Raw genomic sequence first — 13,121 nt, 5'->3', positions numbered from 1 at the left:
ATCAGATAAGCACAGATCACGAGTATCTCAAGAAGTTTTAATTTTTAAGAATCCGGCAATTCATTTTAAAAGAACCTTAAAATCCAGTAAATCTAATGAGAAAACTACTTGAAATGGCTGCTTAGTTAATTCAGATGGCAGTTCTATCAGAATAAAAAAAAAAATGCATCTACAGCTGTACCAAAAATAAATAATCATTACTGAAAAAAAAAAATTAAAAATTAGTTACATCTAGTCCATTTTAAACAATTTAATAGGAATATTTCCCGCAATGCTACATACAAGAAACTATTTTAAATAACATTAATACAAACTAAGAAAAGTCGGAGAACCCGAGGTTAGAAAGATTTCATCTTTCTCTCACATAATAAAAGACATAATACATATGATTCTTTCAAACAACTATATTATCATAACTGTAAGAAGAAAAAGCTTAAATAAAAGTGTTTAAATGAGGGAGCTAAAAGTCAGGCATCTAAATCCATGTATAGGCACTGAATAGCTGGTTTAATTTTCAGAATTGCAAACACTTTCAACTTCCACAGAGTTTAAGGTGACTGACACTTACAGAAGTCCCATTAACACTTATCCACAAAATTTAATTCATCTGAGTAGGTCCACCAAATTAAAAGGGAGGATTTATATGCATAAATCACATGACTAATGTTTATAGGATTACAACATATGCTGATATATGGTTTTAGTTGTCTAATTGAAGTCTCAAAATTTAAAACTTTCAATCACAACACTTAAAATATAAGTTGTTTATTTAATTATGCATTTAGGATGTATGCTATAGTCTTTAAAAACATACGCCGTGAGGAACTCCCACTAGATTTTAAAACAGAGCAATTTGTACATTTTTTTCAAAGTGGCAACCAGAGTCCTCATAACCAAGGTATTATTCGACATATTGAGGTATACAAATAAGAGAAATCATTCAGAAGGAGTCATTTTCCACATTAACCATATTATTTCCACAGTTTGAAAGCAGAAATCCTGTTAGCAGAGATTGCTGCTTAGAAATGGATGACATAGATACCTTGGAATTTTAGAAGTTTATGTAACTTCCTACATGCCTGAAAAAGAAACAATCTTTTATACCCCAAGTTTTAATCAGGAATCAGTATTTACATCTGAATCAACACCTCTAAATACTTCATTAAAATCAGGATACTGGCCATCACAATGCCATTAATATCAGTTAGTTAAACATATTTTCAGTTGCTAAATGAAAATACACTTTCCAACACAAGGAGTTTTAATCATTCATCCATTATTATTGATCAGGTCAGTGCCACATCATTTGGCTTTACTATGCTCTTGTTCTAATAAATTACAACAGCAAAAGAATTAAGTTGCTCTTTTTCGCACAAAGTGCTTTTCAAGTGTCTGATTTTATAAATGCTGATGGTCGTATTAGTATACATAAAATAAAGTGACAAAATATTTAGACAATCAGGGTTCAAGTCACCATAACAGTTATTATTAATATCAAGTCTGCAATGGTCAGAGAGGTACAGCACTGAAATTGCAAGATAAGAACATATCATCTACTAATCAGGTAATGTCTATCAAACTGAATTCATCTGAGGTCTACTAACCACTTCTGTGGTATGATGAAAATATTTGTTCCACTTTGATCCCAGGAGGGAAAGACAAGGCAAGCCACTGACTGGGTCTTACCCTCTTCCTCATCACCACTGAATGAGCAATTAGAGATTGCTTTGGTTTGCAACACAACTACGGAACTGTTCTTTTAGAAGACCAGATCTTGATAATAAATGATCGATCTGCCCTTCACTGTATCTACTCAGATGTTTTCAACTAGCAGCAATCTACCGTGGTTTCAGAGTAAAGATCACAAGTATCCTCCTAATTCCATCCTATTTTTAAAAAAAACAAACTGAACTAAAATCATTAAGGCTGTTTTAAATCTCTGTCAACTTGATTTACTTATACCAAATGGAACAATCACTTTGAGGACCTTCAAGTGGAATGATTGGTCTTGTCAATATTCCAGGAAAAGTCATTGCATCCATTGGAATAATTAGTCTCCAACATCACCATCTCTGTCACCTATGAGCCACAGAAAATGAAAACCTATAGCTAATAAGGCAGTTCCAAGCAGATCTCCCAGTGCAGTAAGATAAGGAATGGAAAAACTGTCAGGATCTTTTCCTTTTTTCCAGAAGTGGTGCACCATCCAGTCAGCAATCCATAATAGAGTAAACACCTATGGAACATCACACAAACAAAATCTTTATTATTATTGCTTAAGTTATATTGAAAGGAAGTCAGTAGTCAATGTTATTATCTCCTTAGTACTCAGCACTATTGTATACAACTGCTTTTGAAAAATATTTTCCAAAAATAGTTTTTTGAAACCCTCCCCACATCTAGAGCCTGGGACACTTAGCCAACTTCTCTCAGTCAATCACATGCACAGGTAGAAAAAACATTGAATCATTGACAGCATTCTTCAACCAGTCTATGATTGAGGGCTTCTGAAAATGGTAAGAAAAAGCAAAGATTCCAAAGAAACATGCGACTGCACTTCTCACACATCTAGTGAGAGCGTAAGTGGGGCTTTGAGATCAAACAGAACTGACTGATGTTGTCCCAGATGAAAACACTCAACACAGGCATAACTCTTGTTTCCACAGGTCTAGAACTGAACTGAAATCAGATGTGATATAAAGAATACCGGGTCAGATTAAGAACAATTTCAGCTGGATTGTATGAACTGCAAAAAATGGCTAGAATCTACTTTTATGCATGAAATGCCAGCTTCAGCCCTTCTGTAATAAGGCACACCTGCAATATATATTATAAAATTGTCAGTCCAGGCTGAATTTGTCCCAAAGCAAAAGATTTCATTCCCAGCTGTGAATGTCTGAACATTTGAGAGGTTTGATCTTAATACCAAAGGTATGCATAATCATTAATCCAGTTCTAGAAAAGAATTATTTTAATATTGCTCAGCTGTATGATAACAGATTTTGGTTCAGTGGAATCATGTGGTGCGACATGGCATGAGATGAATGGAGAAAGGACCGCTCACTGAGCTTCCATTTCTTCTTGTCTCTTCTAAGGAAGTTCTTAAGATGAAATAAACACTGTATTTTATGTATTTTTAGTTAATCAGATCGTTAGGAAGGGTGAACTTAAGACAGTTACTACCATAATTCATTTTTTAACAGTCTGCTATGTACACTTAAAAGAATATGCACTATGAAAAGTAGTAAAAGGTACAAAATTCATATTTTATTTAGTAAATGATCAATCACTGGTATCAAAAGTGTCTTTATAAATATATGCACACATTTACTAAAATACTGATAAGATGGTTGCAAGACACTTCTCCACAAAATGAAACATAGTAAAATGAATGTCATATAAAAAATATTGAAAAAGTTTCTCAATTAATCTTTGCTTTGCAAAAGTATATGTTAAAATACAAACCTGAATTTCTAATAAAAAAAAAAAGGAGGAATATTTGCTTAATGAAAAATGCATGGCTTATTTATATAAACATATCTTTTGAAAAGGGAACTCTGTAGTCTAAGCTAATTATGCAAGTCCTAGGTGTGCTGACTGGAATCCAAACAAATATATTTAAAACAGATGTTTTCTTTGGAAGATTATCAGATTCTTTGAGTCAGCTCCTTGTTCTAATAGAGACAAAAAGAGGCCTTTTTATAAAAGATACTACACATTAACTTCTCCTACACGATGTGCGCAGAAGACTCTGTAGCGCCCCGCATCAACAATAGTTATGCATGTTCTATTAGAAGATGAGAGCATTTGTTCCAAGAATAGTTTATAATGCATTTATATAACACAACCGATTAGACATAACATACACAGTCCAATTTAAATGACAATATACACTTTTAGCTCTTAAAAATCATGACACGTAAACCTTTAATTGGCCTATATATTTTCCAACCTGAAACAACTGACTGCTGTGAAAAACATGTAGTTTGGAAATTAAGTTTTGTGAACCTTCCCAAATAATTATTTTTGTTATGTTAACTCGTACATGCATAACACATAATACAAATTATAACATGCCTGGCTGCTGTAAGTAGTAGGAAAATGCATATTATATTAACTGATGCTTATAACAGTATATGACGGCAGTTGGGACATATTGCTTACAGAATAAGTTATGAGACTGCAGTTCACCAGCCTTTATTTTGGTGAAGGAATAATGCTATCACCATGTATCTGCATGGCTAGAAAGTCACTAACATTTAAGAATTATACAGATCAGTCTTTGGAAATGTTTACTTATTTGGCCACAGTAGTTGGTGTTGCAAGATAGAAGTCAATCAATGTGACTTAAATCTTCAGTGGGATTTTGCTTCTAATAACTGTTAAGAGCGCATGATCAAAGTCATCAATCAACTGTTATTTTCCTTAAAAAAATAAGCAAAAGCCCTACTATAAGTTTGCTAATTTTTTGAAAGTAAGGCAATCCTTGAATTTAAAGTGATAAGAAAAATCACTTACAGAGATCTGACAGAGGTTAAAAAAAAAAAAAGACGGAGAGAGAAAAATCATACGAAAGACATTACAAGACATGTTACTTTAGTGGCACAACACTTCGCATTTTCTGGGATTTACCAGTGGCCTATACTTATGTCAGGAAAATGATGCAGATGGCATAGCAGTACAAATCCTGTGTACTTCTGCTCTGCACTCACACTATGAAGAAGAAAGCCTTCCTACTTCAAACTGAAAACCAGCTGGTTTTGAGAGAAAAAAATAAAGGGATCAACATTACAGAAAAGCCCAATAAGATAGTACAAAAATTATCTGTTCAGCCTGAAATGCTGTAGAATAGTGATAAGAAAAACTTTTAAATATATGCAGAACTGTTCAAGATGTGAGCTAGTATTTTTAAATTATTTAATATACAGAGGAAGAGAACAATTAAGTGTTTTCTGGAAAAAATGAGATAAGTAGTAGTAGTGGAAGTATAAAACAGAGTCCTAGGAATTCCTCCAGACTGAAGAATGAAATAACTGGAAGGTTTAAGAAAGGTTAAAAAAAATCTAAATGTCTATAGACATAAAAAGATCTGTCTAAGAAAAGGGAGACACTCTATAGTCAGTGATCAAGAAAAAAAAAGCCCAGAGTCAGGATTGCAAAAATACAGGCAAAATTCCAGATGTTTTGATATTTTAAAAGGAAGATCATGCTACATTATTACTCTTCTGGAAAAAATTACAATCAAAATTGAGGAAAATGATGCTGAAGATATCATCAGTTTTAGACTGTATTTCTAAAACGTCCTTTCAGTAACATTGTCAAAAGAGGTCCTCAGAAGACAGAAGCAGCAGAATATAGCAATAAGAATGAGAGGGAGCAAGGGAGAGAAGGGAAAAGGGAATGCAAGACTGAAGTCTTTATCAAGCTCTAATGATGAAGAGTCTGACAATAAGGAGTATAAGTACACATATCATTTTGTACAACAAGGGACTGAAATAGAAAGTAACTCTTGATGTTGAACTTTCTGATTCTAATGATGAATATCAGATTGAAACTGAAATTGAATATTAATGCTTAAATATGAGTGAGTCTCACTATTTTAAGCTCAAATCTTGTGATTGCAAGACTAGAAATGGGAACATTATACACTGCAAAGCAGTTTTTCCCTTCGTTATTGGGCACAAAATTTACTTTCATTCTTTGCAGGTCTTTAGATATAAATAACAAGTTTAGCTAAAGAAAAGTTATTTTTGGCCTTTTGCGTGTAATAAGGACCCCTAAAAGTTACCTGCATTTTCTCGTGTAATAAATTTCTCATGATTTCTGAAATGAAAAAAGAATGAAACTTGTTAGGCTCTGCAGAAAGAAAATTGGAAGGGCCAAAGCCCAACTGGGACTTAATCTGGCTACTGCTGTAAAAGACAATAAAAAATGTTTCTATAAATCCATTAGCAACAAAAGGAGGGCTAAGGAGAATCTCCATCCTTTATTGGATGCGGGGGGAAACACAGTGACAAAGAATGAGGAAAAGGCTGAGGTACTTAATGACTTCTTTGCCTCAGACTTTAGCAGTAAGACCAGTTGTTCTCTGGGTACCCAGCCTCCTGAGCTGGAAGACAGGGGCGGGGAGCAGGATGAAACCCCCATAATCCAAGGGTAAATGGTCAGCGATCTGCTATACCACAAGTCTATGGAGCCAGATGGGATGCACCCAAGGGCACTGAGGGAGCTGGGGGAAGTCACTTTCCATCACTTATCAGCAGTCCTGGCTAACCGGGGAGGTCCCAGTGGACTGGAGGTTAGCCAATCTGACACCTATCTACAAGAAGGGTGCAAGGAGGATCCAGGGTACCCCAGGCCTATCAGTCTGACTTCATTGCTGTGGAAAGTTATGGAGCAGATCGTCTTGAGTGCCATCACATGGCATGTACAGAACATGCAGATGATCAGGCCCAGTCAGCATGGGTTTATGAAAGGCAGGTCCTGCTCGACTAACCTGATCTCCTTCTATGACAAGGTGATCCACTTAGTGGATGATGGAAAGGCTGTGGATCTTGTCTACCTGGACTTTAGTAAAGCCTTTGACACCATTCCCACAGCATTCCCCTGGAGAAACTAGATGCTCATGGCTTGGACGGGTGTACGCTTCGCTGGGTAAAAAACTGTCTGGATGGCCGCGCCCAAAGAGTTGTGATGAACGGAGTTAAATCCAGTTGGCGGCCAGTCACAAGTGGTGTTCCCCAGGGCTCAGTCCTGGGGCAGTTCTCTGTAACGTCTTTATCAATGATCTGGACGAGGGGATCGAGTGCCCCCTCAGGAAGTTTGCAGACAACACCAAGTCAGGCAGGACTGTTGATCTGCTGGAGGGTCGGAACCTCTACAGGGGCATCTGGACAGGCTGGACTGATGGACCGAGGCCAACTGTATGAGGTTCAACAAGGCTCAGTGCCGGCTCCCGCGCTTAGGTCACAACAACCCCAGGCAACGCTACAGGCTGAGGGAAGAGTGGCTGGAAAGCTGCCTGGCAGAAAAGGACCTGGGGGTGTTGGTCAATAGCCAGCTGAATATGAGCCAGCAGTGTGCCCAGGTGGCCAACAGCGTCCTGGCTTGTATCAGGACTAGTGTGGCCAGCAGGACTTGGGAAGTGATCGTGCCCCTGTACTCGGCACTGGTGAGGTCACACCTCAAGTACTGTGTTTGGTTTTGGGCCCCTCACTACAAGAAAGACATTGAGGTGCTGGAGCGTGTCCAGAGAAGGGCAATGAAGCTGGTGAAGGGTCTAGAGAATGGGTCTTATGAGGAGCGGCTGAGGGCACTGGGGTTGTTTACCCTGGAGAAAAAGAGGCTGAGGAGGGGAGACACATCACTCTTTACAACTACCTGAAAGGAGGTTGTAGCCAGGTGGGTGTTGGTCTCTTCTCCCAAGTAACAAGCGATAGGACAAGAGGAAATGGCCTCAAGTTACACCAAGGGAGGTTTAGATTGGATATTAGGAAAAATTTCTTCACCAAAAGGGTTGTCAAGCATTGGGACAGGCTGCCCGGGGAAGTGGTTGAGTCACCATCCCTGGAGATATTGAAGAGACATCTGGATGTGGGGCTTAGGGACATGGTTTAGTGGTTGGACTTGGCAGTGCTAGGTTAACAGTTGGACTTGATGATCTTAAAGGTCTTTTCCAACCTAAACTATTCTATGATTCTAAGTGTTCAGGTATGCTCAACCTGCACTAGCTGTAGCACAACTCAGTGTGTCATGCTACATACCTAAGCACTTTGAGCTCTGCCTTCTGGAGGCAAAAATTATATATCTCTCCTAATGACTTGATAAGGAGCCAGGCTCCTGCCACAGACAGAAACATGTCTGGAAGTGAAACAGTGGGCGATACCCACATTCAGATCCTGATGAATCCAGTAAGTCTGCTTCTCATACTGCAATGAGAAAGCATTGAACATTGCAGAACTGTCCAGGTTTGGACCTCAGTTTCCATATTTCCTTGAATCATGAAGTCTTTTTAGCAGTTATATGCTCTACATTTTGGAAGTAACCTTTCCTATTAGAAAAAGCAATATTTAAAATGCATCAGTATCTTCTCTATAAACACAGTTTTCCTTATTTCTCTGTAATGTACAATATATCCCACAAATTCTTTTTCCACATTGATGAGGCCCATAACATCATTAGAATCCTCACACTACTGAGAAATCCAAGACATTTTTGATGTTCGCAGGAAGTCATTATAAGCACTGCTGAATTCTTGGGTTTTTATTGCCCCAAACAGCCCTGAAGCACTACAGAAGTTACTTCACAGAGTAGACATCTGACCTTCATTGGAGAAGAAGGACTGCATTTTGGAATTACTTATTTGCTTGGTAATAGCTCTGGGAATCTCCTATTGTTTGTTTATTCCCGAGTCTTTAACATAACTGTGTGCTCAGATTTGGTTAGGAGGTGTGAAAATTCCTTAGAGGGCATTTTACTGGCTCAGTGAGAACATGCAGAACAGAGGCTGCCTTTGAATGCTCAGAGCTGCGCTCCAGGAGTGATGGCTTGACAATTCCAGTGCTGCTCTCATTCTACTGCAAGTTGACAAGACAGAGGATGAAACTGCTCAGTGCATAGCCTCATACAGTTAAAAAATACTTGTGCCTTGGTGAGGCATGAGAAGAGGACTGTTTTCCAATTAATATATTCTCTGTTGGTTCAACATCAAATCGTAACTGCATGCAGCATACAGGTATGTGCCTCTGTGTGACTTGTTTTTGTAATTTTTCAAGAAAAGAATATTCCTCTTCAATAGTGGCCACTCACCAAATCCAAAACACATTTAAAATCAATATACTTGTTTTCATTAATGCACACTGGCTTTTTCAGATACTGCACACTGCGTTATGTGAAGTACCCTACATACTTACAGGGTATGCCTTCCTCATAATAATTTTTTTTTTTTATTTATTTTCCTCTGGTGCTGCCATTCATAAACACAGAACAGACTCTTCACTACAGAGCTAATTCAGACCTTTTGAACTCAAGCCTAAAAGTTCTAGTTGAATGCAAATATAAATCTTTGTGCAGTTTCCCCCACCTTTATGAAAATATAATTGTGAAATCCTAGCCCCACTAAAGTTAAAGGGAGTATAGCCTTGGATTTCAATAGAACCAATTTATAAATTTAATTGAAGAACATTTCGAGAATACGTATTTATTTAAAGATCAGAAACCACTGTACTATTAACGGTAGGAAAATTAAATTAAAATAAAACACTTTCTGGGTTTTCCTAAATCTAGAAAGCCAGAACTGTTTTGTTTACAGAGAATCAGAGAGAATGCAGATCGTAATACTGGGTACTCATATTATTTAAAATATCTTAATTTAATGATTTTTAGAAACAACTACATATTCAGTGAAACCTTGTTTTGTTTTACTACATAATGTATTTTTAGTCAATTATAACTAAATCAAACTATTACTAATGTACATCATGTCATATTAATTATGTATTTCCCATAAATATTTCAATTAAATGACATGCTGGGGAGACAATATCTAAGAACAGGTAGGGAGAAGAGAGGAAAGAAGCTGGTAGGCATGGGTGGCAAAAAAACAAAAATCAAACAATGAAAGTATCAGAATTAGATTAAAATAAAATTAACTACCTGATTTGAACTTCAATAATATTGTATTGAGTTTGCAATGCAAATAAATTCTGTTTTATCACTTTGGGAAGAGGAATATTGAAGTCTACAGGCAATCTGAAAAAGTCTTGTTAAAATGTCAAATAGAATTCATATATATGTTACCAATTTACTGTAGAGATAATGTGGAATAGCATAAACTGACAGAGGAAGAGAGAAATATGAAAGTCATAATTAAAGTTTTTGTGTTAACATTTCCTTGAGTTTTTTCAGCTTACTACAATATTCCAGTTCTACTTTTGTCATTTCCCTAACCCTTTCCTCTCCGTTTTAAACAAACACAGAGCTGCACAATCCGAGATAATAACCAGATCTTGAAGTTAATTAAAAATCTATTTCAGTCCATGGTAAAATACATCATTAAATGATTTATCATCTTACAATAGTCACTTGAATTTTAAAGATAGAAAATTCACTTTGTTGCTGTTGTTGTTTTTTAATTTAACATTAATTTTTTTAACATAGCGAAAAAAATGTAAATAGGTGGTATATTGCCATACTCTTTATTCAGCTACCCTTTCAACCCCAGCTCAAGGAATTGGAAAGGGCAAAGTAGTGATATCAAACCTCCTTCAACACTGGACTGCCCATAATTAACTCTTACCTCTGGGAATCCCTATAGTATATTAAATTACCATCTACCACCTGAAACATAAAAGATAGAGCCTATTCAAATGCAGGCTTGTAATTTTTGGCATCCATTTTCATATGCCTTCCATACAAAGTGAAAATAAATGCAGAGTCTAATATATTATAAAAAAAGCTTAGAATGCAGTTCTCTCACTGCTCAGAAGACTGTCAATGGATTTGTTTTGTAGATAATTGAAATGATAATAATTAGCTGGGAGGTTTTTCAATTTTACAGCAGAGGTCTCATTGGGAGGACAGAAATAAAAAAGAATTCTGGAAAAATGAGATCAGTAGGTGCTGGCTTTTGCCAAAAGAAATGGCAGCTTGAAAACTGTTCTTTACTATATCCAGGTGCATAGATGATGTCACTGAAAATAGGGAAGAGGAATGAGTACAAGTATTTAAGTGTTTTCCTTGAGAAAGGAGAAACTTAAGCACACAGCTGCAGTAGGTAAGTGCTTCAGACCAATAGGTCAATAAAATATGTTCAAGGTTAAGGGTTAAAGCAAGAATCTTCTCTCTGAAAATTTATATCTGCTATAATTAGAGGTACACAAAACTACAATAATCACTACTAGGAAAATGCCAGAATAATTAAAATGGGGAAAAGAATCTATTAAATATTTTCAGAAGGTATCAAAAAAACATAGATTCCAAATTGTAAATCTGTCAAGACCCATGAGAAGTTACAGTGTGCAATACTGTTACTCAGTTTCAAAGTAAATACATCCCAAACTCCCCTTTATGGCTAAAGACAGAAGGTAAAGAGGAAAAAATCATCTATAAGAGGCAGTGGGGAAAAAAGGAAAAAAGCTGTACGTCAACTTTCTAGGTGAAAAATCAAGAAAATCAAGTGTGGCCTTATAGACTGCAATGCAGTTGCATGACTGCAAAACTGAATATTCTAATCAGACCTTTAATTTATAAAAATCAACTTTACATATATATTTGCCAATGCTGGGTCTGCACTACTGTGTGATCTGAAAGTCCTGCCCTAATGCCTTAACTTGGTTTTCAGCTGAACTTCTACATTTCTCACATCTTTCTTACCCTAACCTTTGCTGCTGAAGAAAAGGTCTGTAGCCTTAAACGTAACACTGTTCTGTGAGTGGCAGGACCATATAGATTTCATATGGATTTATGACTTGAGCTTGACTCCCATGTGGAATCCCTGAAGTCTAATAGTCGTTGAAATCACGCCACAGTCTTACCTTCAGTAGAGGCATTAACATGGACTCTTTCCCCAACTTGTTTTTATTTAAGCTTATAGGAACTTAGTATCTCTGAGAGAGCTGAAACTTAGAAAAACTTGACTGAAATGGGCCAAAGGATTCAAAAGTTATTTAAAAGGACAGACAGACAGAACAGACAGAGTGAATGAATAGCATCGTTTCCTCAACAAAGCACATTATAAAACAAGTGCTAAGGCTGTAAACTAGGAATAACGTGTAAGAGGAAAATGAAAAGTAATGGTTTTATAACTTTTAGTATGACAATCTCACTTGCAAAGGTTGGAACATTACCAGTTCATTCTACCAAAAAAGTATAAAATTCTTATATGAAATTAAAATAGTAGCACTTTTCGAAACCTATCTTCATTGAAATAGCAGTCTGATAAAGACAGAAAGACGATTCAGAACATTCAAATATACAATTTTTATTAATGATTGACTGATGATAATGTTGTTTGTACTTTAAAACTAAATTGGTCACATTTTTAGAAGCCGTATGTATATTTAACTTATGGATATTTTAAGTGTATTTATATTGTGTAAAATGAATAGTCAATTTTTGCTTTTTAAGATTCAAAAAACCATTATAGTTAATTTAGCCAAGTTTTAGCTAAAAAAAAAAAAAAAAAAGGCTGTGGATTTAATAAAAACATTTCATTTTGTATTTCTCTAAGTGAAATTATTTCACCATTTCTATTTCAAAAGGCATCTTTCAAGAACTGCCCTTGCTGGATGTGAACAGGCCACCAGGTAAGACCAACTAAAATAACGTAACAATGTTTGACAATTAATGCAATTACATTTTCTTGTACAGTGATCGCTGTCAGACTAATTTCAACTTTAATAAATATTAGGAATGCACCAAGCAAGCCATAACATTCTCATCTACTGCATTTTTTTTACTATGTTAACTAAAACAGTAATGTCAACCACTTTAGGAGATTTCTTTGAGAGCTTTCCCTGATGTATTCATTATTCATAAATGCTACCTTTCCCTCTCTCCATCTCCCCTCTAGTTGATTAAAATGATGGGGGTTTTAGATGCAATGGTTCCAATAAGCACGTGAAAGAGAAAGCGCAAGATGCATGACTGGGAAATAATGCAGTCAAGTGTCTTCTGAAAAGGCACTCACAATACAGATACACCTGTGTAAGCTGTATACATGTGGAGATCATTAGTTACTTCAAAACTGTGCTGAAAGCCTGTATTAAGCCATACCTTCTTGTACTATTAATGAGATTTCAGAAATCGGATACAACATAATTTTCTTCAAGAACTTGATTTTATATAAGCATTTTCAAGCTGTACTTGTTCTTACCTGTAGCAGAGCTGCAAACAAATATACTGCTATAAAGATAGGAGTTAAGGAAGTGTGGCCACTTTTCATTAAGTGGATAGTATACAAGAAAATCAGGTGTCCAGGAATCACCAAAAGAAGCAGAACTTGGGCTGACTTGTTATTTACTCCTGCAATAAAAAAAAATCCATAATTCAGTTAAGCTTTTCAACTACTATATCAGATTTTTATTAATTTTAATACAAATAGCAGCTTTGGAATTCCACAT

General features: G+C 36.1%; 1 protein-coding gene across 1 annotated transcript in view; it reads right to left on the bottom strand.

Moving 5' to 3' along the window:
* Positions 1 to 18: 18 nt before the first annotated feature.
* SLC41A2 (solute carrier family 41 member 2) overlaps positions 19 to 13,121 on the bottom strand; it is a 61,576-nt gene continuing 48,473 nt past the window's right edge. The window contains exons 10-11 of the mRNA XM_075754321.1: positions 12,875 to 13,023; positions 19 to 2,236 (exon numbers count right to left, since the gene is read on the bottom strand). Of these exons, the coding sequence (XP_075610436.1) occupies positions 2,051 to 2,236; positions 12,875 to 13,023 (335 nt within the window). The 3' untranslated portion in view covers positions 19 to 2,050. The remainder of the gene's footprint in view (positions 2,237 to 12,874; positions 13,024 to 13,121) is intronic.

The sequence above is a fragment of the Balearica regulorum genome, chromosome 1 (genome assembly GCF_011004875.1).
Source record: "Balearica regulorum gibbericeps isolate bBalReg1 chromosome 1, bBalReg1.pri, whole genome shotgun sequence".
Classification (NCBI taxonomy): domain Eukaryota; kingdom Metazoa; phylum Chordata; class Aves; order Gruiformes; family Gruidae; genus Balearica; species Balearica regulorum.
Note: the sequence above shows the minus strand (reverse complement) of the source record. Positions and strands in the feature narration are given on the sequence as shown.